Here is a 26,984-nt window from a genome sequence, read left to right on the forward strand (position 1 = left end):
TAGGTCCTTCAGCTACGGCAAGCTGTGTTGTTAAAGTAGTGTTTCTCAATAAGACTGTCACGTCCACATGTTGATGTACATTTCTTACTTACCTTGATTTCAGATTAATGGGTTTTGCTGCATTTTACTTGTGCCTCGTAAGATTCAGCGTATTCTCTTGTCCTTCCCTGGCAGTGAGCGAAATGCTCGCTGTTTTGGAATAAAATGCATTGGTTAATTTTGTTTCAAAACCGTAAGTCTGCCTGGTCAGTTTGTAGCAATATTTTTGTTTGATTTACATATGGGATAGAAAACTAGAAAGCTGCAATCTAATGGCAGTCCCGACTCATAATCTTATTAGTGTTTGGTGTTGAATCGCAAAGCAGCTCCCCTCATCAGTCCTGGAATGTGATGGCATTAGGCTTGATTAAAGTTTTATAGTCACCAAATCAGATTAGCGCCTGCGTCACCTGACGAGGTAGGGCTGGCAGTCATGTGGTCCTGCACCCCGCCGAGCTCACGCTGGGAGCTGAAACAAGGTAGTTTGCTTTTGAGATGTTCTTAAGTATCTAACAGCATGGGTCATGGATTATGACTGCAAAGAAGATGGCTTCATTTTCCTGATCTTTGAACTGGCTAGAATGGGATGTTTGAAAGTGCAGGATCTTCAGGGCATGAGCCAACAACTGGAAAGAATGTTTAATCCTGGAAGTTCTGGCGCTGAAAGACCTGGGTTTTTTCAGTGTGAAAAAAGCTTAAAAACTACTTATCCAATCATTCCCTGGAAAACGCGAGGATTAGCGGGAGAGTTTAAGACATACCAATCGTGTGATATTATATAGAACATGATATGATTTTCTTCGGAAAGCCTCTAGATGTTGCCTCAGTGCCTCTGTGGGTTTTATTTACTGAACAACTGTGATAAAAATGTGAACCTGTGTCAAATGTAAGCAGTTCTTTTAAACTGGGTGTACATAAATTAGGCGACGTGAATCCAAGTGGTGTGGTTGACTCTATGCTATGTGCTGAGGACAATGGTTTAATAAATGTAGATCATAAAAAGTTATTACTGAAATGACCGTTTTAATTTCTATGCAGATATTAAATATGTTCCCATAATTCCAGAATATAAAAGTGTACAGTATAGAATTACTGAAGGTTGCAGAACAGTAGTAGTGAAGATGAGCTTTAGGTTCAATGTGCTGTCTTAATAAGCATTGTACAAATTAGTCATGTATTTCATAGAGATTATGAATGCTGCCTAACAAATTTGATTTCCTTTTATGATAAGATCACCCATCTAGTCGATCAAGGGAAACCAGCTGATGTGATCTTTTTGGACTTCAGCAAAGCTTTTGACACGGTTTCCCATAGGATCCTACTGGACAAAATGTCCAGCATACAGCTAAACAAAAACATCATGCGATGGGTGAGCAATTGGCTGACGGGCAGGGCTCAAAGGGTCGTGGTAAATGGGGCCACATCTGGCTGGCGGATGGTCACCAGTGGGGTCCCCCAAGGCTCCATTTTAGGGCCAGTCCTCTTCAATGTTTTTATAAATGATTTGGATGTAGGACTAGAAGGTGCTTTGAACAAATTTGCCGACGACACCAAACTTGGAGGAGTTGTGGACTCGGATAAGGGTGGAAAGGCCTTGCAGAGAGATCTGGACAGATTGGAGAGCTGGGCGATCACCAACCGTATGAAGTTTAACAAAATCAAGTGCCGGGTCCTGCACCTGGGACGGGGCAACCCTGGCTATACATACAGACTGGGCGACGAGACGCTGGAGAGCAGCCCCACAGAGAGGGATCTGGGGTTGTAGTTGACAGCAAGCTGAACATGAGCCAGCAGTGTGCCCTGGCAGCCAGGAGGGCCAACCGTATCCTGGGGTGCATCAAGCACGGCATTGCTAGTCGGTCGAGGGAAGTGATTGTCCCGCTGTACTCTGCGCTGGTGCGGCCTCACCTCGAGTACTGTGTGCAGTTCTGGGCACCACAGTACAAAAAGGACATGAAACTGCTGGAGAGTGTCCAGAGGAGGGCGACGAAGATGGTGAAGGGCCTAGAGGGGAAGACGTATGAGGAGCGGCTGAGGGCACTTGGCCTGTTCAGCCTGGAGAAGAGGAGGCTGAGGGGGGACCTCATCGCAGTCTACAACTTCCTCGCAAGGGGGAGTGGAGAGGCAGGTGACCTATTCTCTGTTATCACCAGTGATAGGACCCACGGGAACGGTGTTAGGCTGAGGCAGGGGAGGTTTAGGCTGGACATCAGGAAGAGGTTCTTCACCGAGAGGGTGGTTGCACACTGGAACAGGCTCCCCAGTGAAGTAGTCACTGCACCAAGCCTGTCTGAATTTAAGAAGTGTTTGGACTGTGCACTTAGTCACATGGTCTAAAATTTTGGGCAGACCTGTGCGGTGCCAGGAGTTGGACTTGAGGACTTGATGATGCTTATGGGTCCCTTCCAACTCGGGATATTCTATCCTTCTATGATTAGTTTACTACTGTTTATTTTAAAAAGATGTAATCACATTTATTTAAAACAATCGTAATTTAAAAATAGTTCCAAAGTAGGATTAAAAGCAATGGAAAAAAAATAGCTAGAGGAGGAGTATTATTTGTATTACGGTTTCTGATATTCTGTAGTGTTTTTCACACTGGATTCCACGTCCATTTAAAGCTTACTTCAGGATTAAAATCTAGAATTTGAGAGAGTGATTCTAAGCCTTTTCCAAAGCTTAACATCCACAACTATTTCATAGAGAATACAAATGACTGCCCTCGAAGAGTAAAACATTTTGTTGCTTCAGCGTATCAGTGGATAAGGTGAACTTTGTGTTTCAACTGGAAAAATGTAATTTAAATTCTTTGATATTTTGAAGTCTTTGTTTTTGATTTCCAGCTGTATCTAGCTGTGCGTATTTGATTAAGTAGGCATTTCTAAAGCCAAGGAAATAATGTAGGCCATGATGATTTATGGGAAGGAAAAGTTAAATAGCTGTGATTTTAAAATATATAATATTTATTAATGCAGTTTATGCAAAAATACAAAATGTATAGTATGTGTTTTTAGATTCCAAGATTGACTGAATGTCTAAAAAAAATATGTATTGCTGACATTATAGGTTCTATTAGCATCTTTTCCTAAAGCTGGTATTAAAAGGTTAAAAATTGTCCCATTTATGAAAAGCATGACATTTTCTGCCAAGGCTTTTAGTCTTCAAATGCACTATTCCAAATAATTGTGCAATTTCTCTTAAAATTCTCCAGTACCGGCAGCTGCTGGAATGCAGGCAGTGTTTGCTCCTCGCCTACATGGTGGGACTTTATAGAAGGTGCTCTTTTTTGGTTTAGCCTTCCCCCCCTCTGTCCCCATCATCATTGTGAAACCCGAATCCCGTGAATGTTGTGGCAAAGCACTGGAGGCTTGTCCATGCTGAGAAAAGATTTACCCAATCCCCTTCAGAAGGCTGAAATTGTTGCTTGTCTCTGCTTGCTGAGATATTCTTTAAGGTGGTTTTGTAACGGAGGATTTTCCCTCCTTTCTGCCATTACCCCAAACCAAACAGTAATGTTTCAACAAGTACTTCTGTAGTACTTTCTGGATATAAAAGTTAACAAAGTCTGTGTCGTGAGTCTTGTAATTGCACTGCCCCACCTGCCCGACCTCCCCTCTTGTGTAAAGGAAATGTAATTGAGGAGTGTTCGTGTGCTTAGAGGTAACTTCTGACTGCTCTGCTGCAGGGTAGGATCTGTATTGCTGACTTCTTTTCAGATTAGCTTCAGCAGCAGGCTCTGACTTCCACTGAAGCAGTGCCAGGCATGCTAGCTGAGACTCAGGAGCTTCCTACATCGCAGTAGGAACTGACAGTCGATTGAAAAGGAATCTCAAAAACTTGATCGCAAAGACAAGAATCTTTGCCAACGTACTTACATGAACGGATGTAACTTCTTGGCAGGTCAGACAAAGTTGCAGCCTAAGCTTTCCAGAGTACTGGCCAGCGATGCGTTCCGGGCACTGAGGGTTCAGTAGCTACTCCGGACAGGTAGGTTAATGCTAGCTGGGGTATTCAGCCACTGCTGGTCTGGAAGTAACCTGAGGTGGTGTAGTGTCCCCTAACACGCAGTTTTACTGCCCCTATTGCTTGTTCTGTCTTAAATTTGTGAACTACTCCATCCTTAGCCTGGTAATGACATGCAGAAGAGCAGTGGCTGAACTGAAATGCCTATTGGCGTGTTACAAGGAGCTAGATAAAGCAATTTATTTGGTGCTACGAACAGCGATAGAGTCACTGACCCAGTGCAGGATTATGCTAGTTCTGGCTTTCCCACCCAGTGACGCTGGCCAACTACATCGGGAAGGAATCAGGCAGGAACACAACTGGCAGCCTTCACTGAGAACAAGATGAGTCAGAATTCGATGGACTTCCATCTAGTTTCACAGCACTGCGGCCATCCACAGAGTGGGTGCTGAACCAAGACGTGTTACTGTAAAATGATTCTGTACGGCTGTGTAACTACCTTCTGTGAGTGCAGGGACAGAAGCCTTTTAGTAAAATTTTCAAGAGAGAGAGATGACTACTGCAAGAACTTGTTTAGAATGGTAAACTAATTAGGTCATTAAGAAGTGGATGTAGAAAATAGGCATTTTGGACTTCAGTAGACAAGAATTAAAATTTAGATTTTTCAGCGTGAGTTACAAAGTTAGGTAAAGCATAAGCCAGCAGTCCTGTAAAATTCACTTCAAATATAACAAGCCATATCCACTACTGGCAGTATTGGGCCGAATCTTGAATAATATCTTGGTAAAGAAACTGGAAAACATTGGACATCTGGCTTTTATTGTAGCCAAGCCTTATTTTAGCAAACTTTCCTTATCCATTATCTTAATGGATTCCGCTTCTTCAGTCTCTTGTTTTGAGGCCACCAGTTCCATGCCAAAGCTGCTGTATGTGCCAAAATCCCGATTCAGGAGCATGTCCCAAGGAGCAGAGGCAGCTACACGAGTTAGTCCTGTTGTTCAGTATTTGCGAACCACAGAGGCGATCTGTGGGTATCTGCTCAGTAATGTGCTGAAGTTTGGGCTGGCCTGAGTCAGCTTTTGTTAGCTTAGGTGCTAGTGCTGGGCTGATGGCTGGAGAAGTACCAGTTCTGTGACTGCTACAACACCGCTGGAACTAGGGCTATACGATAATACAAAATGCTGTATTTTAAATGGGAAAGGTTAAAGGCTGTGGTTGCTGGTGTGAAAGTATGCTTCTGTGATTGTTTCAAGGTCGTCTCTGGTTTCGTACTAGAAATATGTGTAATTTCATCGCCTTGGGGGACTCTGTTCCAGAGGAAGCACTTTACCTGAGTCTTAAAACGTACAAGCACTTGATTCCAAGATCTCTCAGTTCCCATGTTTTCAGTCTGTCTGTGACTTAGAGCTGTCTCAGTGTCCCACGTTGAAGGAAGAAAGGTAATTGACCTTCCTTTAAGTACACTTTTATGTTTCTGGGAAAGCGGTTTACACTTTTTGAGCAGCATGTTTCCGTTATTTCTTTGTATCAGCTGTGCGTTCATTGGTCCCAGAAGTGTGAAGCAGCCCCTTGGTCTTGATATTTTTACGCTATTGCCAAGTTACAGTGCCTTTTTTTTTCTTTTTGTACAGAATGTTTAACATTTCTGGTATAAAAGACCTAAAATCCAAAAACATTAAAGTCCGGGAAGATTATTGGTTATTTTAGCATGCACACAGGAATTGTGAAAGGAGCTATATGACCAGTCACTGGTTTTCCTTTTAGAAATGCAGTGTATTATGAAGAAAAGGGTAAGCTGAACTGTGTGCTTATTGTGTGGCCACTTCTTAAAAACTTAGAAATTGTGTTTGAGAAGGCATTTTGGACGAGGAGGTGTGAGATTGGTGAGGTTATTCAATGATTATTTCTGTTTTTCCATTCTGTTCATTTTCCATTTTACAAATACCCACATATTCACTTGAAATTTGGATTTCCGGTAGTTACCTGTGATAAAATAAGGCACACGGGCCTTTTTTGGTAATCTTTTTGCTCTCTGTGATAGTGCAGTTTGGGGGCCTGGAGCGTGCTCAGCGTCTTGCAGGTACTCAGTACCTTAGCATATGATCATTTGCTAAATTTGAGAAAGGTGCCTCCGCGTATTTGATTCACTTATTGTGTCAGCTCTACTTTTTACTTTAAACCTTCAAATTAAATAATAGTTTATGCTGGCTTTTTATTTTAGTTCATGCATTTTAAACCCGGAACTCAGATAAAAAGATAGTTTCGGAATAAATTCAGTATATTATTTATGAGTGGAGCAACACATTAGCATTGAGTTCACAATAGATCATATCGCTTTTATTCCGTCTTACAAGCTTAGCAGCACAAACAGAATAATCAACATATTATTTGGCTGTCATCTGCTGAACAGAAACCAGAGATCACAAGGAGGTTTTCCCTAGCTGCAGTGATGGCCTTTTTGTTCCAAGCCCCCATCTGGGAGGGCCATGGTGTGTTATCATATGGAACGCGGGGTTTTCTGTAATCTCCTTAGCTGCACTGCAGTTCGAATCTTCATTCCATGTTTGTGTAATTTATAATTTTAATGAGACCATGGCTCTTGTGGGCTTTGAAATATATTAAAAGCTCTTTTGTGCATATGCTTTTGTTCTTGCTTAATAGGCTCAGTGTATTTAAAACTGATGAATTTTTATTCATGGATTTGGATGTCTGGGGATTAACTTAGACTGAATATCATTGCACTCATCTATTGATGTTTGGAACTTTTCTTTTAATGCTTGTATCTGTAAGAGGAGAAGAACTTGGGAAACTTGTGTTTTATATAAAATGGCTCAGAAATAGCTCAAAATTTTACAGCAATGATAAAAAGTACTGATTAAAATTTATTTTCACCACATAAACTCACATGCAATACAGTTTGTATTGTGAAGAATAGAAAGCTGAATCCATACATGTGTATTTTGAACCTCTTATCTAAAAAGCAACTTAGGTAAGCCATCAAAATTTTTGTCGAATAATAGCAGCATTTGATTTGCAGTTTTCTTCTGTTCAGGTAATTTGAAAATGTAAATACTAAGCTCACTTTTGTCTGTGTTTCTTTTCTCCTGTTTTTTAACACTTTTTTTTAAAATGCAGAGTATGCGCATTTCATTAGAAGGTGATGCTCGTAACTGGGAAGTATTGATGAAGACATACAGAAAGATTGTTGCTGTTATATTTTCTGATGGTGCCAAAACTCTTTTTTTTTTCTTATGTATTTTTCAAATGTTTAATGATTCACTGTTTATGTTAAGATCTCATGCTGTATGATTTCTGTGTTAATAAAGTACTGTGGAGTGCTCTTCAGCAGTAACGTACTAATGTGAGACTAACAGTGGGGATAAGACTAAGACACCTTGTAAACAGTTTTTGTGGTGGTGTATGTAAATAGGCTGCTTTATGTGAACGGTTTTATTGTTGGTTTGTTTGTGGTGTTTTTACCAGTAAGCAATCCTGTTTGTAATGGCAGATATTTTAAGTAAACAGTCTTTTTATTTGTTAGTGCATAGGGAAATTAATTACCCCACTGCTACTCACCGCTTTGAATGGTGTTTCCAAAAATACCTGCGTATGCTTAGAGGTGTGTCAGCAGTGGAAGTGCATGGGACATGTGAGCCATGGACACCTTAGGTTTCTGTAGGGCCATAGTTTAAGTAGCCAATGTGAAAATGGGACTTGGAACTCTTTGTCTTAATTAACATACATTTTACACCCTTACTCCATATGTCCATGAATATTTCAAGAAGGTAGTTTGTTTTGAAATTTAAGATAAATGAATATAGCTTAGAATAGTTACTTGACCCTTGTGATATAGACGCTGTATTTTTCTCATTCACCAGCAATGGGACTGTGCTGTCTATCAGAGCTTTGGCATCCATGTCCTAACTTTGATGTTGTTACAGGAAACTGTTAAGTGAAAATTTCAGCATTCCTCAGAGGCTCAGACTTGCCACATATGACCATGCATTTGCTCAGCTGTTTGGATTTTGCTGTTCAGTAAAGATGAGTATATATGGAGTTGCAGAGAAAGATAGAAGCCCAGGAATGCATCTGACCATTAACACAGCATTTTATACAGGGTTGTGGGATTGTTAGGAGTTTCCTCCCAAAGGTAAAGAGAATCAGTGAGAACTGCTTGAAATCTGTTTTGAAAAATTGTTCATTCTCATGTAGGTAGTCTCTAGTTGTTTAACACGAGAGGATTGCATTATGTGAATTTCTGTTTACAGGATTGAGCTACTTGTCAGCTTGAGAACAGTAGATGAAGGAGCGCTTGTTGGAGACAAACTGTTGGTGCCTAGTAGAGATAACGTGGAAAAATAATCCTTCCAGAATAGCACCCAAGCTTTTTTCAGATTTGCCAGACTGTATCTAGTGCATCTTCTAGAGAAAAACAACAGCTAGAAATACAAGTCAAGTTCTCCTTGACCCTGTGCACAGAAAGATCACTTGAAAATGGTTCCTTGTTTTCCTTTAGGTGTTGTGAATCTTCAGATGAGTATAATTAACATATTTAAAATACATATGGTAACATTATTAAAATTTCTCAATAAACATGACGTACACCTTTCACTCTTCTAGCACATATTATATTAACTTCATGAAGAGGTTTTAAAAATAGTTAAATTTAGATTAATGCCAGCTCCAACAAAAATATTTAAATAGCCCAATCATTGTATGTTCTTTTTTGCTTTGGGGTTTTTGGACTTTTTTAGTAATAGTCTCAGAGTAACCTTTTGGGAAAAACATGGTGCAAGTTATAGGATTACATTGTGAGAAGAAAGATGTCTGGTGGGGAGGGGAGAATGCAACAGATGTGTTTCTATTAGCTGAGGAAAATCTGATAAATTATCACTAAATATTCTGTGAAAATTCAGAATTTAGTATTATATAAATCAAGTGTGACTGGAAATGTTTTATTGTAGTGAAAAAATCTAATTGGTATCAAGTCCAGTAATTTGTTTAGCCACATTTTCATTGGCTATGACTTCGATCTTCCTGTATTTAAAATTTTGGCACTGTGTGTTAAACTGTGCCATCGGTTATCTGGAAATGATAAATCCACTGATTGGTTTCCTAATTTTATTATGTACACAGTTAATTGTAATCCAAGATTACAGCAAACAAGATGTTAATTTCTAGACAATCTACCTACATTTCACTCAGAGCGTGATTGTTACTGAAGCAAAAATACAAAGAGAATAACATTTGTGCTATCCTCACAGGAGCTGTCAATAAAAGATGTAATAGGGGATTTAGGAATCTGGAAATGGCCAACTAATTTATGTGAATCTATTTTATTTCAGCTAGAAAGACCAAGCTCTGTTTCGTCTGCGCTGCATATTGCAGAGCACAGGCTGTCTATAGAAAACCAGGCGGCTGCATATGGATAGTCCCTTGATATCATTCACTTGCTGTGTAATCTTATTATGCAAAGTTCTAATCTTCACCTAGAATGAATGCCTCTGGGTCAGAATATAGTCATATCAGGGTTTTTGAGGTCATGTTTTGTGATCCTTAGCTTATTCTTCTAAGTAGGGCTGGGATTTAAAGAGTATTCCCTAGACACTAGCAGAGATAGACGGTAAAACCTGCTGCCTTTTTGGAAGACAAGACCAACATGAGGTCCCTGGTAGGATTAAACTTGATTTGTAGCTGTAGGATTTTTTAACAGATGTATTATTGGACAGGGAATAGGGGGCCACCAGCACAGCGAAATTGGATCACGATTGGCATTCTCAGGGAGTCCGCTGGCTGCTAAAACAGCAGCTGCATGTGGATTTGACTTCTTTCAGGTGAAGCGACTTCCAGTCATTTGGAAAGGATGGGATGAAAAGGAACCTTGGTGATAATTTTGATGTCTGCAAGATTTAGTACCAATGTAATGGGATTATCGGTAACACCTTCACTGCAGAAAAAGCCACCTGGCGCTATAACTGGCAGCAACTGAGAACTAATCCCTTCCCATCTCTTGGATGTCATTCATGAGGCTCAAAGTGATTTCTACCCTGCCAGCTGTGATTAATTTTATAAACAAACAAACAAGAAAATAAAATGACGAAAGCGTAGACGACGTAAGAAGAAGTGAACAGTAGAGTAGGAGTTAGATTTTGCATTTTATTTGCTGCAGGAGATAAAATACATAGTTCTTGTCGAGCAAGCAAATTGTATTCTACATGACAAATGTGTGTGCATAACTTTTTAAAATCAATGTCTATTTTCATTAGAAAAAGTGTCTGTTTCAGTATAAAATTTTACATTGCCTACTCTGTAAGTAGTAGGTAGTACCTGGAAGTAATTACAACAGGTTTTATGTCGATGGGTCTGTGATAAGGATGTTTATACAACAGACCCATTAAGTTTTCAAGGGGCCTGTGACTTAAATCATTTGGTTTATTGTCCTTAATGGCCTCATGTTGTATCTGGTGGAGGTGCCCGCTGACAGGACTTTGTATTAAAATGAATTGTGTGATGTGGAAAAACGTTCAGCCATTTAGCTGCTTGTGATCAATAATATGGCATTGTTTAAAAAACGTACCAATAAATAGTTTTCTGAGGAAACAATTATATCTTACTGATACTTAAGCTAGAGCAATTGTGAGATAAATGTTCTGTGTTTATTTTTTAATAATAAACCTCTAGAGGTCGTGGGGTTTTTGTTTGGTTGGTTTGGTTTGGTTTTGGACAGGACTTTCTACAACCATTCATGTGTTAACTAGAAGTTGTTACTTAAAACTACATGGAAACATTTGGGATTGTTGTTATCCTGTGGTCTGTGGAATGAACATTACATGTCTGAAGATGGATCTTAGCATTAAAAACAAAGAAGCTCTGAAGTTATCGTATTAGTTTCAAAGAGTATCATCTAGGTATTGCATATGTGCCTTAATTGGAAATGAACTTTCCTGCGGAGTAATAAAAGTTGAGCCTTAAATAAGAGCTAAGAATTTTTTCATCATTATCATGAACATCTGATAAACCTGAGTATTTCAAAAAGTCCCGTTGTGCCACATGTGTAAACTGGGACTGGTGAAATCCCTGTCTCATGGATTGAGAATTTATTTTAATATAGCTTCCCCATTGCAGAGTCTTTGGGAGCCCATTAGTAAGAGAACGGGGAGCCAAATTTGAGGACTCTTGGCTCATTTGCTATTCTCTTGGTATCATGGCAGCTGTAGCAGTAGGTAGCACTCACTCTGTCGGACCCCGTGTTTCCCAGAATAACTGACAAACCCGTCCCTCCGGATTCAGATTCCCTCAGAGACAACAGGGAGAAGTGTGTGTGTTCAGTGTAACCATGGGGGGAAGTATGTGCCTGTTGGACAGGCATATACAACTGGTTTGCACTTTTGTACGAAAAAGTACACGTTTTGGTTACAGCCTTGTAACTGTTGGCAGGGGAGAGGTTTAGGAGTTCTCTCCTGGGGGTCTGTCGTTACCGTTCCCTTGGCACGAGTGTAATGCGAGGTGCGCACCGCTCCTCGCTACCTGTGGTGTCCATGGGTGGCCCAATTCCGCAGTGTCTTAATATACTAATAGGGTGTTCCTGAGTAGCACGGATCTGAACTACAGTGTGGCTGTGCAGTATTTGCCTCAGCTGAGACGTAATGCGAGATGGTCTTTCTAGTAGGTGCTGTTAGGAGGCATCGATGTGCTTCTCTCTCAAGCCTGTTGTGGTCATTGATCCGCGCTAGTTGTAAAACGCTCATCGATCTGCTGTCACTCGATCTGCCTTTCATCACCTGCGAAACTTCTCTGGGCTTGCAGCGTTTCTGGCCTTGAGAGCAAGGGGTTGGTCCATACTTTTCATAGTGTGCTGTTTCGAGAAGAGCAAATTGCTTTTTTGGAGCCCGGAGTGAAGTTGTGCTGGCAGTGCCGTTAGCCTCCACGGCGGCTGGTGCATGTTCTCCGAGGTGTCCGGCTGTGTGCGAGGCACTGCACGTGCTAATGAAGCACTTCAAGACTTTGTTTTCTGTTATCTTTCGTGTTACTGTGAAACTCCTTAGCTAAAATTAAGGGTGATGAATCACAGATTGGTTCAAGTACATTTATTCTGGCGATCTTTTATATAATAAAAACCAAGTAAATCCTTTTTGGAGCAAGGAAGTGAGTTTGCTAGAGAATGTTTTCCCCCATGAACGCACTTCTCATTTCCCTATAAATGAATACTAAATGCAAAAATCAAAAGCCACTTTTGATTGCATTCAGGCAAAACTCCCATTGACTTCTAGAGAGTACTATGGATGTAAAACTATAAATGCTTTTACGTTTCCGCATTTAAATAGAGAAACATCATGAAATATAGAAGGGTAGGTCTTTACTTCACTGTCAAGTAGGCCGCACGATACCTGCAGCATTTTTTGGTTCCTCTTTAAACTACTGTGTTTGTTTAGCAAGCTCTATTGACCCATCTTAGTAAATGAGTAGGAGAGAAGTCTTGTTGGGGTTTTAATTCACGGTGAAGCTGATAATGAGTTTAAGGGGGACAGATTTCTTTCAGAATGTAAAACTTGCTTCAGTTACTAAAGCACGTGTCTTCCACTTCCTTAAAAAAAAGGTATATCAAAAAATCTTAAGTATTGGGGTAAGGAACATTTTAGTCAGATTAGTGTTGCAGTAATTTCAGTTAGTCATCAGAATTTGATTTAAATATTTGGGCGAGGGTGTCAGAAGGTATTTACAGAGTCCTTTAATGTGCTACAGAACATGTGCCACTGTACTGTGTCTAAGAATAGAAAGACCTAATGCCTTAATTTTATATGTAAATGTTCTGGTAATGAAAGTCTAATCAAAAACAAACTCTGCAAAAACTCTAGAATTCCTATCAACAACCATGGTCTCTTCTAGTATAAACAGTCTTACATAGGCAAGCCATTCACAACTCTATTATCCTAAATTTCGTGTAGTTCTTCAAGCCTTTTTTCATTTGAATGGCTGTCAGGTCACTTGTAAAGTCTTGGTTGGCTACTCGATTATTCCAGTTTTCTGTCAATGCGATTTCAGTTGTGAAATAGCTTCGGGTCACTTCAGCTGGTCAGATGCTTCTCTGTTTTGCTGTTGAGTGTTCAGCTTTAAATACTGGTGCTTGAAAACAACAAAATCAAACACAGTGATTTTAGCTGTACTGTCTTCATGTGATTAAAACAAACCTCACAAGTGTCATTTAATAGACATCTTAAGTCTCCAGCTGTGTGTGCTTTACAGTAGGCTGTAGTAGTCCAGGCAGGAAGGGAGAGCCTGTGTTTAAAGGTGGGATCAGAGCTTCCTAGCTTCCATTCAGCCAAGCCTGGTGGAGGAGAGGATGTTCTCACAGCTCTTGCAGGTACCTAGACACAGGGCAGGTAAGCCTGTCTGTAAATTCCAACAAAAGAAGTCCAGCTGAGTCAGCGGAGAGTATTGTCACTACTCCCTCCCATTAATCTCCGTAGCCTTGCAAAGTGTTTCTCATTTTGTTTGCAGTTTCTTTTTCTCTTTGTTTGAGCTCCTACTCACCTAAATCTTACTAATAAGCTGGGGAGAGCGGCGATTAATTGCACACGTGGAGGTGTCGGCATTAACAGATGAGTAACTTGGTGGCTTTTCATTTCTTCAGATATATCTGATTTATTTTGTTTTTATTCACTGTACTTTTAGAAATACTGTCCATTGGTTGTTAGATGCAAAAGATAGTTTTATTAATGTTATGTTGTTTGTTATCAAATGAATGATGTTCTTCTGTTTTGATATAGACTAGAACCAGCTGAAGGACGTAGCACTGTACCATGTTTCGCAATGCCCTAGGAAAAACCTTTCGATTTCTTGGGTATACTGTGCAATACGGCTGCATAGCACATTGTGCCTTTGAGTACCTTGGAGGAGTTGTTGTGGTAACTTTTCATTTTCATGATCTCTAAAGGGAAATGATGTTTTCTATGAAATAAAGCTATAATACTGGAACTGTTTTATGTCATAATGCCATTATTTCAGTTTTCTTCATTTTTAAAGCTTTTTCAAAGTGTGTTCAATAATTCCGTACTTTTTGTTATTGGAGGCAGGTCTATCCTTTCCTTTCTCGGAAAAAAAAGGGAAGAAAGTTATGTATTTTATGCAATTTATTGCTTCAGGCATCTCTGAAGCAAATGGGAAACAATATGAGTAAGCATTTTGCAAAGAGTATGTTCTTTCAGAAAGGCTGGAGTCACAAAATGCCATAGAAAACACTATTGTTCCCAACGCTGGGCAGATTTCTGGATGTTTTGTGCTACCCCCCTGCCTTTCCCAGGTTCTAAACCTAGCAGCTGGATATAATGGATTTTGGCTGAGAGCTCCTTCTGCAGCTTCTGCAGTGCTTCTTTTACAGAGGCCGAAGAAGAGGGTGAGCTGGCAGAGCTCTGAGTGCTGCTTCTAAAAATTTCCTGCAGAGAAGGTGCTGAAACATGTCCTTAGGAAATCATAGCACCTAGCGCAGTTCAGGACCAATGTTAAGCTAACCCAGAGCTGTAACCCAGAGTTACAAGAGCTTGGGAGGCTGTCCTCACTTCTTAAACGTATCAAATGTTCCTCAGAGGATTTCATTTTTTTTTTAATTGTTTGTTTTGCATTACACCTATTATAATTTATTAGCCAGTAATTTGAAAACTCTTGTATTTTAGATAAAGGTAATTGGCAAATAGTAATTTTTTTCTCATTTATTTTTAATTTGCAGTGTTCTGGACCTTCAATGGAACCAACAATTCAAAATTCTGATATTGTCTTTTCGGAGAACCTTAGCCGACACTTTTATTGCATTCGAAAGTATGCTCCTTTGCTGTGACTAGATCGTACAGTTAGTTTGGCAGGCCTTGTCAATAGCTATGCTCTATCCATCCTTTATTTTTCACATATTTTTCTGCTTCTGAAATGTAATTTTTCGTAAGTCTCTTATTGTGACTTGTCAGACCTTATTTAGGATATAGTCTAAGTCCCTTTTCCAGCTTTGTCCAAAAAAATACAGAAATTCCCCCCCCCCCTTTTTCCCTAAAACTGTTCTGTGTGAATGTAATTTCTCTAAGCAGTTTTGTCTTATAAATCAAGCTGTGGGTTTTGCTGTGCTCAGATAGGATGTTAGAAACGTGATCAAATGGTATAAGTGCAGTTTATCAAATGTCATTATGATTATGTTATGGAGCACAGCAGTCTCCAGGCTCTTGCCTGTTTTGCTGTGGAATGTTTCATTGCATGATCTAATGTATATAATCAGAGGGCAAAAGTAATATAACAATGCCTGCAAACTCAGGCATTTGAGGTTCCACTGAAAGAAAAACATTTGGACAATGACATATAGGAATTTGAAATCTCTTCCATATATACTAACAACAGGATCAAGTTAAATGACTTGCATTTCATCAGAGCATTGCCAATTAAAAAGTAGTCCAAAAGTTTTGTAAGTAATTTAAATACCAGAGAGACTCTCCAAGTATGGTTGCGTTACACCTGACTAAAACTCATTGAAGAAACCAAAATCCCAGACAAGAACTTTCATGAGAAAGAAATGTCTTTAATATATGGGAATAATTTTGGAGTACATGCATTGATACATGTGTTCAGCCAAATATTCTGTAATTAGAGTTCTCTTTTGTTTGTTTCTGTTTCTGTTCTTCCCTCCCAGAGGAGATATTGTAATTGCGAAAAGCCCTAATGACCCCAAATCAAATATCTGTAAAAGAGTAATTGGCTTGGAAGGGGATAAAGTCTGCACAAGCAACCCTTCAGATTTCCTTAAGAGTCACAGCTATGTAAGTATTAGTTTCTTGATTTGTAAATAAATTATTACATTATAAGTAGGCCTGGTAGGCTGTAAAGGATTTGCAATATCAAAGTATCATAAGTCATACAGTATGATGTTCATAAGTTATTCTATGTATACAGTAAAATATAGCTTGTAAACTCTGTTTATGGCAAGCTGTCTTTCTCAGTGTCTTTTGTCTCTATAGGAATTGTATGCAGGTGTATTTTTGCTCTGCCCTTTGCTTAGGCCTTCTTCCCTGGTCGTCTTCTGCAATTCCCTGCATAAAGCACTGTACAGATGACAGACTCACGGGTTTGGTCTTAGTGCAAAACTGTATATTAAACACTAAAAAGTGAAAATTTTGTCTCTGCAATACCTTTGAGGATTTTTCTTTCAAAATTATTTTAGAATATCTATATTCCTAACTTGTCAAAAAAATCAAGTAACGAGATGAAATAAAAAGGAAAAAATTATTCCTAACTATGAAAGATTTTCAGCAACTTTCTAGGCTATCACTAGAAAAATCATCAGAAATCATTATCACAGAAAAATTGAGGTGTTTTCTTTTCCAAAAGCATGTTTGACTATTACCTCCATTCAGTATCTTGAGGTGGAAATATTAGGTTTTGCACAGCTGTCCACGGACCGCTCCTTGCAGCCAGCTATAATTTATGATGGATAAATCCTTTTAAGAGTTTAGCTACCCTAAAGACTGCCGACTTCACCAGCTTTCCTTCAGGTACACTTGCTTCACTTCTGTCAAGCAGTTGAGATAGTTTAGAGTTGAGGTGGAGTCTGTACATACTGAAATCAATCGAAAAATTGTCAACGTTGCAGGTAGATTTGCTGTCAGGGTTTAGTCAAGACTTGGAAGCAGAAAGCAAAGACAGCATTCATACATACCCTGTCTTGAGGGGCTGAATTTGTTTTTTCTTCCATTCCAGTGTTGAGGCAGGACCTACTTCTAATCTGCCCTTCTGATTGAGTAACAGCACCACTGGAGCTTCTATTTACATTTCTGTTGCTCATGGACAGAAAAAAGAAACTCATTCTCTGTTACATGTTGAAGGGGAGGACAGGGTGTTTTTCCACAAATCATTTCCATTTTCCATAAATCAAACTGTGTTACTGTTTAACCATGGAAAACAAAACCAAAAACATTCCCCAGCAGAAGGACCTGAAACGAAAGCCTGTATTCTTCCGTAAAAGATGCAAACTGAATTTCTCTTGAGCATCTTGTTCCTCAATTGTCTTAGTCCTAAAAAGTCTTACAGAAGTTCAGGCAAGGTTTGTACTTAACAGGATGTCAGCCTTTCTGGAAACCCCGAGGTAATCAAATGAATATCCAGTGGAACAATTTCTACCGTAGTTTTCTTGTCTCCAATTTTAATATAAAGTGTAAAGAGAATGAGAGGAAGAGGAATGCAGAAGTCCATTTCCTGTTTTCCTGTGAATGTTTTTCATAAACGCTAATGTGTGGCAATCCAGCTAAGAAGTGATATGCAAGCTTTCTTAGTTCTTGCATCATAACTTGTAACTAGGGGGAGAGATGATCCAACTGGAAATACCTGAGTTTGTTAATGCAGGTCTGTTTTCCTCATACCCTTAATGGCTGTTGGTGAGGTAGGTCTTCCCATCTGTTCAGGAGATGCTTACTTTATGGAAGAGGGTGTTTTCAACATAGGTATCTGCACCTTATGCTTCTAAGTTACAGCGTGTTACTCACTCAGTGATTCTGTTCGTTTTGAGGGGGAGAAGTGATACGTATCCATCCGGGGGGAATTGCCTAATGAAACCCCCTGGTTTAGTGAATCACAATGCTATGCACTTTGAATTCAAACACAAAATTCTTCAAAGCAAATAGCAGCCGCAGTTGGAGAGAGAACTTGTGCTTTGTTTTGTTGATACTTCTTTGAGAAGAATTAATCTGAGCCAGGTTTTTGAAAAAAAGATTGTAGAAACTCTGAGGAAAGGTTTTGGCTGGATCCCAAATGGCCAGAAGCGCTGCCTGGGGTGTCTAGCTGTCAGAGAAATTCAGGCACACTTTAAGTGAGCAGACTAGAAATTGTCATGAGTTTTGTTGTTTGTATTAGGCTACTAATTGCTTCTTTTAATGAGAAATCTCTGAGTGATACTTGAGTGTACTAAATCAAATACGTGTAAGGTCAGAGAATTGTGTGTTATTATTACAGTGAACTGCTTAGCTTTTCCTGACTAACTTGTCTCTTGTTTTGCAGAGTGATAGTGAATAGATGCTGACATGTTTGCAAACATTACAGTAAATACGGAGTATCAGATGTCAGAAATATTATTGAATTAGGCAGTTCTTACCTCTGCTTTGTCCTTAGCTGGTGTTTGTCAACCAATAGGTATTACAAGTTAGCCAGTTATTGGCGATGCCAGATTAATGGCAATGTAACATACTCACCACAGCTAAAAGTGAAAGCACCTCTAAGCAGCAGCTGCTTCGCTTGTCATCCACAAAGGAGATTCCTTATCCTCATGTTAGCAGGACTTGTTTGGTGTGCATTGACTGGAGGTTAGTTAGTGTTGGTCTATTCTACAGATTTTAAGCTAGTGATTTTCTGTGCTTAGAAATGCTATTGTACATGCTCCTCATTCTGAAGCCTAATAGATTGGTAAAATCAGATCCTGCTTCCACTCCTGTTTCATCCATGAGTACACTTCTCAGGGTGGCCTTTACCTATCCATAGAAGAATGGTGAGCTCTGTCTATAACCTGTTCTCTGTGAAGTTGCACAGATGAGATACTGTCTTGCTGCAAACAACTGAGTAGACACCTGTAGATTTAAAACAAGAAACTAACACAAACCTTCCAAACTGCAATAACAATGAGAAATAAAAAATCCCATGTAAGTTGAGTAAGTTGCTCTGAAAAGGAGTATTTCAGTAGAAAAGAAATGCAATATAGCAGTGGCAGTTATGTGAAAATCTTTATGATGGTATAAAAATACGTTCACTGCTATGCTTAGCCAAAGCAATATGTCATACAGGGAAAAACATTTTTGCCAGATTGAACTACATGTAAGGACATACCAAAAATCTGTCTCTGATGTAGTCATTGTTGGGTTACAAAGAGATGGAACTATGTATAATTTAAGCATGTGTTTAGATTAAAATTCAAGTAAATTAGGAGTATCTCTACTCTGGTCCATTTATGGTACGTGATACTTCATATGTTAGAGGTTGGTGCTTATCCACAGGATAATAATGGGAGAAATCTTACATTTACTTGAAAAGTAGAATAAGATTCCTTTTTTGATTAAGCTGCTATACTGTTACAAATTTAAGAAATTTATTTTTCATTGCCCTTTTACTGGTATTTGGTATGGAGTGTAAGCGTTAGGCTAGCAATTTTTCTGGGTTCTTCTGGGATTTTGTGCTCCATGCTGGTGTTTATAGATATCAAGTGTATTTACCATAATAAACATTTAAGAATGCATAACGTATTTTTACTGGATCAGAAGAAATGTGGTACAAACCCAAAAGTTACAAAGGTAGACAACTAATTTTTAGTAACATGCTGTTCAAACCTGATTTCAATTATTTAAAAGTCTCTGTACTGATTTATTCATTTAATTATTAAATTTAAATAATGTGGGTTAGTAAGGAAATTATTCAATCACAGTAAAACCCTGAAATGGTCTTAAATTCTTTTTCAAAGGTTCATATTCATATTTGTTTTTTTTATTTCCTGTTTTAAAGTCTAATACAGACTCGGGTTTATAATCCAGATCAAGTATCCTATTGTTATATTTGAATTTGTTTTAATGCCATTTACTTTAGCTTTAATTTCTTTAGTACCATATGTTCTTGTGCTGTAGCTCCTATTTACAAATTGAAAAAGTGAGGGGTTAATCATCAGATTAAAACAGCTTGTATGTCATAAACCACCAATATGCTAAGCCTTTGTGTCACTTAAACAAAAGTAGTACCTAATAACGTCACTTAATACAGCTAGGGTCTGTAAATAAGGAACTGCCTTTTGCAAGTCATAGCGATAAAAAGCTGAGATACAAATCCATATCTCAGCAACACTCTGCTGGTAATCAATCACAACACACCACTAATGCTGTGAGACTAGCTGATGTGGGGGAAGTGTGTTTACCTTGTGCTAAAATGAGGTTCATTGCGGAGATGGCATCTCCTCATCCTGTGGTTAACTCTAGAGCTAACATAATTCTGAAGATAATGCATCTTACTATGTTTGCAGACCACAGAAGTGGTCTTATGCAGTGCTATTAACTCTTACACAGTCCTTGTCAAATGCTGTAAGGATATTATACGGGTACTGAGAATAACGTAATGTTAATGTAAACAACACAATATATTAATCACTACACAGCACTACAGAATTTGGGTGCACAACTTAAGACACTGAAGAGTAAATATCCTAAATAGCAATTAAAAAAATGGATTTCTCAAAACACTGGTTCTTTTTCCTTTGTCCTTAGTGTCTTAATAGCTAGTTTACGCTCATGGTTTAGTATGTCAGTAATCTAAGTTTTAATAGTTGCTGGCTTGGAGAATGGAAACATCCTGCTTCCTTCCTGTCCCATCCCTCTTCTACTTACTTCTAGCATGCTAGAGGCATAACATATTCTAGGGGCTGGAGAGAAAGTTAACACTATAAATTAAGCAGCAGTTATGCTAAACACCTGCTGGGAAAGGAGAGCCAATTTGCTTAGTTTGCAGCTTTGTTCAGTTTGCAGATCCCTCCATATCCCAAGTACAGGGAGTTCATGACTAGAGCTAATCTCAAATCGGAGAAGTAATTTTAATTAAAATATTGGCTTGTCAAAACTAAGTTATTGAGGGGAAAAGAAACTCAGAGAACACTATTAATCCTCTCACCGTATTTCCAGGTTTTCTTCTGCTCAAGTGGATTGGTATTTACTCCTGAAGTTCTGTTTTTGCTATCTCAAGAACATAGGAGTGGCACCTCTGATTTGACACAGCGATGTAGCTCAGGCAGGGACCAGCAGAAACAGGCTCAGCTTAAATGCTGCTCCTTGAAGAGTCCTCGCTGAGGTGTCTTAGATCTCCTTCTCAAACATCTCTTCCTTCCCCGTGGTCTGACCCGAGATGAGACTGCTGCACCTGCACCGCATCAGCTGCTCTGGAGGGCAGGCAGCTACGCCAGGGCAGGGGAAGGGACCCGGACACTTAGCCCTGGGTCTTCTGTTCAGCCAGTCCGTTCCTGAAGGAAAACCATAAAAAAAAATCTCCTTGGCGTTGATTCAAGGCAAGGTTGTTTCAAAATCACTGATTTCTGAGTTTGCCACACTAGATGCTTTTCTTCTGTGGAATACAATCTTTGCGCTACTGCTTATGTCAGTTGGAACCCACAAGACTTTCTGATTCCATTATTCCTCTCATCCAAGTCTAGTAATAACTTCTAGGACGCTGTTCAGGATGATGAAGCCAACTAATCAAGGTCTCACTGTAGATTTTGAGGACAAGTCTGCCTATATCATGTCCATGTCTGAGTGAGGGACCAATTTCAGGACCAATATCCTTCCTCCCCTCCATACTTATTAGCTAATGCTTTCTGACTCTCTTAAATGGCAGAGATCATGCAGACGCCTTGGATGAACTAGCAGAGATTCAGATCACTCCTAATGGAGCTGGCAGAAGATAACTTGTAAGATTCCTTAACACTGCTTATAACGTTTATAGGCTTTTGTTGGTACCAGGCTTTAGATAGATGACTTTGTACATGTATGCTTTTGCCCAAAGCACGACAGTGGTGGTAATGTGTTTTGTGTTGCAAACAGTAAGTTCCGGTTGGTGTTTGAACCAGCAGGTTTTTTATTCTCAACTCTACACTCTAGGGTAGCTCTGTTATGTCATCTGGTTTCCAGAGAAGAAAAGAATCAAATCCTTCTTAATGATTATAGTGTAAAAAAATCTATGCAAATCGGTAAGTAAGTAATGTTTGCTGTGTATGTAATCATTTTTTTCCAAAATATCAAACTTCTGTGAATCAAGAAAGCTAACATTAGTCTGGACTGATGATTCATGTACATATTTTGATTTTTTTTCTCAGGAGTTCCTAAATGTAGTTAGATTTGGTTTTGAAAGTTTTGGCCTATGAACATGCATTAAACCCATAAATTTCCTAACTCTAGTGGACTAAAAGCTTAGGAAATTTTTCACTATTAGAATGATTTTGTTTTCAAAAGAGAACCATTGTTTTAAAGCAAAGAGAGAGGTTGTGAAAATAGACCTGAGTATCTGCGAAGTCTGGATGTTGTTTTTGACCTTAGTATTTGCTTACAACTTTTACTAATCTTAAGTAAGATGTGGTAATATTTTTAAAAAAGGAATGATGATTTATAATTTACATTGTAATTCGCAGCAGCCAATTTTTAAAGATTAGATATTTAGCCTTTCAGGCTGATTTGGATCAGCATATTTAACAATCAGCCCTGCATCCAAATATGCAATGAGAATATTTATGGAGGTAAAGCAAACAATACATGCAAGTGTTTCAATTATTATTTAACATAATCAAAAAAGACAATATATTTTATCTTCATTTAACTGGCACATATATTTCTGATCTGAAAATTCTGTGATCTTTCTCATAAAACAGTGAGTGCAGTAATAAAATTTTTAAGTTCCAAAATAAGGTAACACAGAAATATCAGTAACTATCTGTGCATTACATGTAGTTTAGAAGGAACAACAATGGTAAAAATAAAATAAAATAAATATATATATAATAACCAAAAAAATGCTTTGATGAATTACTGTAACAACTTCCCAAAATTTGTTTATTAAAGAACACTCAACTGGTGTGCTTGCAAGATGGAGAAAAATGTCTTTCAAATTCAAATCAAGTTTATGTACCTTTGCTTCCTATATAAAGTTTACCTGTAGTATACGTTAACATTGCTACCATTGAAGATTGTGATTTTAATATTGGTTAATAATTTATTTCAAAACTTAAAGATGGACAAGTCTTCATATCTTTATATTTCTTCTATTAAACCCAATTGTTTTAGGTTTTAAACACTCGTTAGCTTAGGGAATTAATTAATAATATATTTTGTCACAGTAAATTTAATTTCTGTAGAAAAACATATTAGTGTTTCATTGTTGTCATAATAATCTGGACCAAGTTCATAATATTCTCTTTTTAATATATGTGTTTAAACCAACTGAGCTAAGTACAGTATGTCTAATTCATAAGCAGCTTAAACCATTCAGTAAGTAAAAGGAAAATGCTAAAGGTAAACGGATTCTATTATATTCTTTTAAAAAGTCTTAAATTCTAGGCAATTCAGCTTTTTAGTGATACTTAGATGACACTGATTTAGGATCACCTATGCTTTCTAATGTGGTTGCTACCATTTCATAGCTTTTTCCAGCACAGAAAAGAGAAATGTAAAAGCGTATACTGATTTTAAAAACATTGTGCTGATTAATATTGCTGGGTTTTATATAACTGGCAGCTTTAATATAAAGACCATTTTTTATAAGTATAGAGAAATGGTGCATTTGGATCATTAAAAAAGAGTATCTGCTAAGCTTTAGTCACTCTTGGTTTTGAATTAATAAAGGATTAAGGAGTAGTTATGTGAGACTTTAAGTATCGAGTGAGAAAACACAACTCTTGCATTTCTGTGGTATATGTTTTATCCTAAATAGATGCAATTTACTTAAATAAGGCAATTTAATCAGTATTTCGTAAATTTGTCATTTGATATTGTAGATTCTTTCATCATATTTCACTTTAATCAAGAAAGGTAACACCTGTGGTTTATTCACAAAAGCTTCTTTTGTTAAATGAACACCCGCAGGCCATGAAGCAATTACATTTGTTGCTTGTACCAAAGTGGGAGGCACTTAAATAGACCTTAGTAGGGATAGATGAGAACTTACAGACTTTATTCTTTTGTCCAGCACTGAGATTAGTTCTTATCATAGCTCAAGAAGGAAGCCTCTGAACTGAAAAGAAAAGATGGGAATGATTTAGTTCTTCTTAACTTTAAAACTTTGATATTGCTGGAGGTGATGTGAATACCTGTGACCTTGCAAGAGTTCAAACTTCATCTACTCCCAGCTGATTGTACACACCGACGCTCTTTGACAAACCCAGACCACTCAGAATTCCAAAAGGAGAGACTGCACGTTTAGAATTCACTTCTTTATTACAAATCTGGTTATCCGTCTTTAGTACCCCCCAAAATACCCCTCCCAAACCAAAAAGAAAAACCACAAAAAACATAATTTCATTTAGATTTTTATTTGTCTGTTTGTTTGTTTCGAGGCAGATGATTTCATCTCTGCTAATCTTATTTTTAGTATATTGGTTTTCTGCTATCACAGTAAACACAGTGCAGCCATCTCATCTCCTGACTCTGAAGTCGGTGAGATTACTCAAAGAACAACATTTGGTGTCATGAAAAATCACAGAAAGTATAATTCATTGACTATTTAACTATACCACTAAGTAAATGACAACAGCCTTGCAAATTTAGCAACGATGTAGAAGTGAATGATACTTATTTATCTGAGCTGAAACAGAGTAAGCTACGAATAAAAGGTGTTCTGAATGATTATTTTGCTCTTCTGGTCTATCTGCTCCTGTACTAGAGCCCTTACAGCCTTGGAAGGGAGAAGAGGCATGTGTTTCATCAGCGTCTGCATTCGCATGCATATAAGCTGCACCTCAGATAACCGGTTCTCCCTTAGAACTGTTGTTCCTGGAAAATAAATCCTCAGATAATCTGCACAAAACCAGAGGCACAAGGGTTACTGAGAGTCTGTAGAAGATCAGAGGCAGCATGTTTTTGGATGAACCTGCGCTGTTGTGGAATTGTTGTTTTTATATGAGAGATACTATTTAGTTATGTGAAGATTCAGTTGTTAGGGTTGTGAGAGTTCTACTTCTCAGAGCTAGCCTACATGTTAAAAAGAACTAAAATACTGCCCAGCTAAGCCAAATGCTTTTGGCAATGTTGTCTTTTCAAAAACCATTACTTTATTCACAACCTTGTGGCGCGTAGTAATGATAACTGATTTCAGTTGTGCTTCTTAGATAGTCATTCCCTCTAAGAGAGTGGTCCATCACTTAGAGATATCAAAATGCAACATCACTGTGAATTGTCAAGCAAGTGGCTTTCCCATTGCCAAAAAAAAACAAAAAACAAAACAAAACAAAACAAAAAAAAAACAACAAAAAACCTCAGTAGCGGCCTATCAGTGTACAAAACCAAAAACATGTTTTCCATAATTTTTTTTTTACACATATATCTTATTTTCAGTTACTCTGCTTAGATAGCTTTGATATGTTTCGTACGCAGATCCTGATTCTATAAAGGCTGATAATCAGAATTAACTTTATACAATGTGAATAGTCCCAATGAAATCAGTGATGTGGTCTAGAAATAGCTTGGTGCATAAACCCTTGAAGGATTCTGGCTTTAGCCTTTACTTCAAAGGGGTGTAAACAGCTTTTTTTTTTTTTTTTTATTTTAATTAATAATTATGGCCTGTCACCAGTATTTGGTTTAACGTTTTCATGTAATTTGTGTGATTTTTACTGCTTGTCTTAATTCTAGGTTGTAGTGAAGTGCCTAGATGATGGACAAGCACTATACAAAGGTATTATACTGTATTATTTCTAGATGAATCATACATTGTGACAATACTCTTTATGACAGATTTAGAGGTATAGGGTCCTTTCCATGGAGAACATAGTTACCAGAAGCGGTGAATTTCAGGATATAGGAGCATACATTATTGCAAATATTCTAGCTGGAATGCAAACTATGAACATTTTGTTTAGACAACAAAGTAATTAGTAGTAGTATTAGAAGTAGTAAGTGATGATACACCACAGGTGGCAAAAGCATTTTTTTTTTTAATGCGTTAGGAGTATGGAAGACAGATGAGAAGGTCTGTAAGTGTTTAGATACTGTTGCATTATGAGTGGGTCCTTATTTCTTTCACATGGTAACAGATGAGCTTCATGTCCTGCTTATGAATCAGGGAAAGTGAAAAAGCACAGGAACTGGTCAAGTAGAACAGAGGCTGGTAGTGTCCTGTTCGTAAAGCAGTAGTATTTTACAAGAAGTGATGTGTTTTCAGAAGTGTGAAGTGCTTGCTTCTTTGTTTCATAAAAAAAAAATCTTCCTTTTGTAGTAATTCATGTTTCTCCTTTTTACGTATTTGCTGATACAGACAATCCTTCAAAATGATAGTAGTTTGATGTGTGACTTGTAATTCTGGAAGGTGTTGGGTAGGAGACATTGCACTGGAAAGGTCAGAATGCTGCTTTACATCGCAGTATGCATCTGAAAAACAGTGAATGCTTTTGGTGGCCATGGTGAAGATAAATATCCAGTTGACCTAACAATTGCTGCTGGACATTCTAGATAGGCTGTATATCACAGAATTTTTGAGGAAAATAGGAACGCCAGTAAATTCTCAAAAAGAGACCTACCAAAATGTTAGCCCCCAACACACGGAAATGCATGGAAATGCATGTGCTATGCAGGTCATTTCAATCTGGATAGATTTTTTTTTTAAATTGATTTCTTGTTAGTAATTCTGTTTGTCATGCTGCTTGGGTAGAATCCTTTGCCTTTTCCTTTAGATTGCTTTTAAATTACAATGGCTGTTGATGCCAGCTGTGCATTTGTGGACTTAGTTTTGTTCATGCGTTGCTACTACATGTCCTTTAGCAGGTTTATTCTTGTAGGGGGGGGAAGATGTATTAGGTATTCCTTTACAGTCCAACAATTAAAATACTTTAAAAAATGTTATGCCTCCCTTTGATGTTATAGTTCAATCTCATTGTTCTTTAGTGGGATCAGAATAGTTATTTAAAATAACATTTTATTTTTAAAAAGATCTATGCATGTATTAATTTTTCATGATTACGGTGAATCTACTTCCTACGTCAAGGCTGGCTAGGTAGCAGCAACATGGTTTCTATGTACTGGTATATTTTCTTTGAGGTGCATGTTAATGACAGCCCTAAATGTAGTTTTTTGATAGAGACTTCGTAACTTCTGTTAGCTCTGACAGGAGGAAAATGGTACTACAGAGAACTTTGAGATGCTTGGCAGGTTGCAGCTTTTAATTAGGCATTAAAAATTAGTCAGGCTTGATTTGCATCTCCTGCATAAAAGGAGAGTTCTTGTTACGCTCAGTTGAAAGGT

General features: G+C 38.2%; 1 protein-coding gene and 1 long non-coding RNA gene across 2 annotated transcripts in view; one reads left to right on the forward strand and one right to left on the reverse strand.

The window, feature by feature from the left end:
• Positions 1 to 26,984, forward strand: part of IMMP1L (inner mitochondrial membrane peptidase subunit 1) — a 36,783-nt gene that overhangs the window by 4,097 nt on the left and 5,702 nt on the right. The window contains exons 2-4 of the mRNA XM_083838941.1: positions 13,770 to 13,907; positions 14,726 to 14,814; positions 15,668 to 15,794. Of these exons, the coding sequence (XP_083695067.1) occupies positions 13,803 to 13,907; positions 14,726 to 14,814; positions 15,668 to 15,794 (321 nt within the window). The 5' untranslated portion in view covers positions 13,770 to 13,802. The remainder of the gene's footprint in view (positions 1 to 13,769; positions 13,908 to 14,725; positions 14,815 to 15,667; positions 15,795 to 26,984) is intronic.
• On the reverse strand, positions 1,269 to 25,373 carry LOC310900668. Its single transcript, XR_014585329.1, has 2 exons — positions 18,216 to 25,373; positions 1,269 to 12,047 (listed from the first exon to the last, which is right to left on the reverse strand). It is a non-coding gene; the product is annotated as an uncharacterized lncRNA (long non-coding RNA).

This window comes from Anser anser (genome assembly GCF_964211835.1).
Source record: "Anser anser genome assembly, chromosome: 5".
Classification (NCBI taxonomy): domain Eukaryota; kingdom Metazoa; phylum Chordata; class Aves; order Anseriformes; family Anatidae; genus Anser; species Anser anser.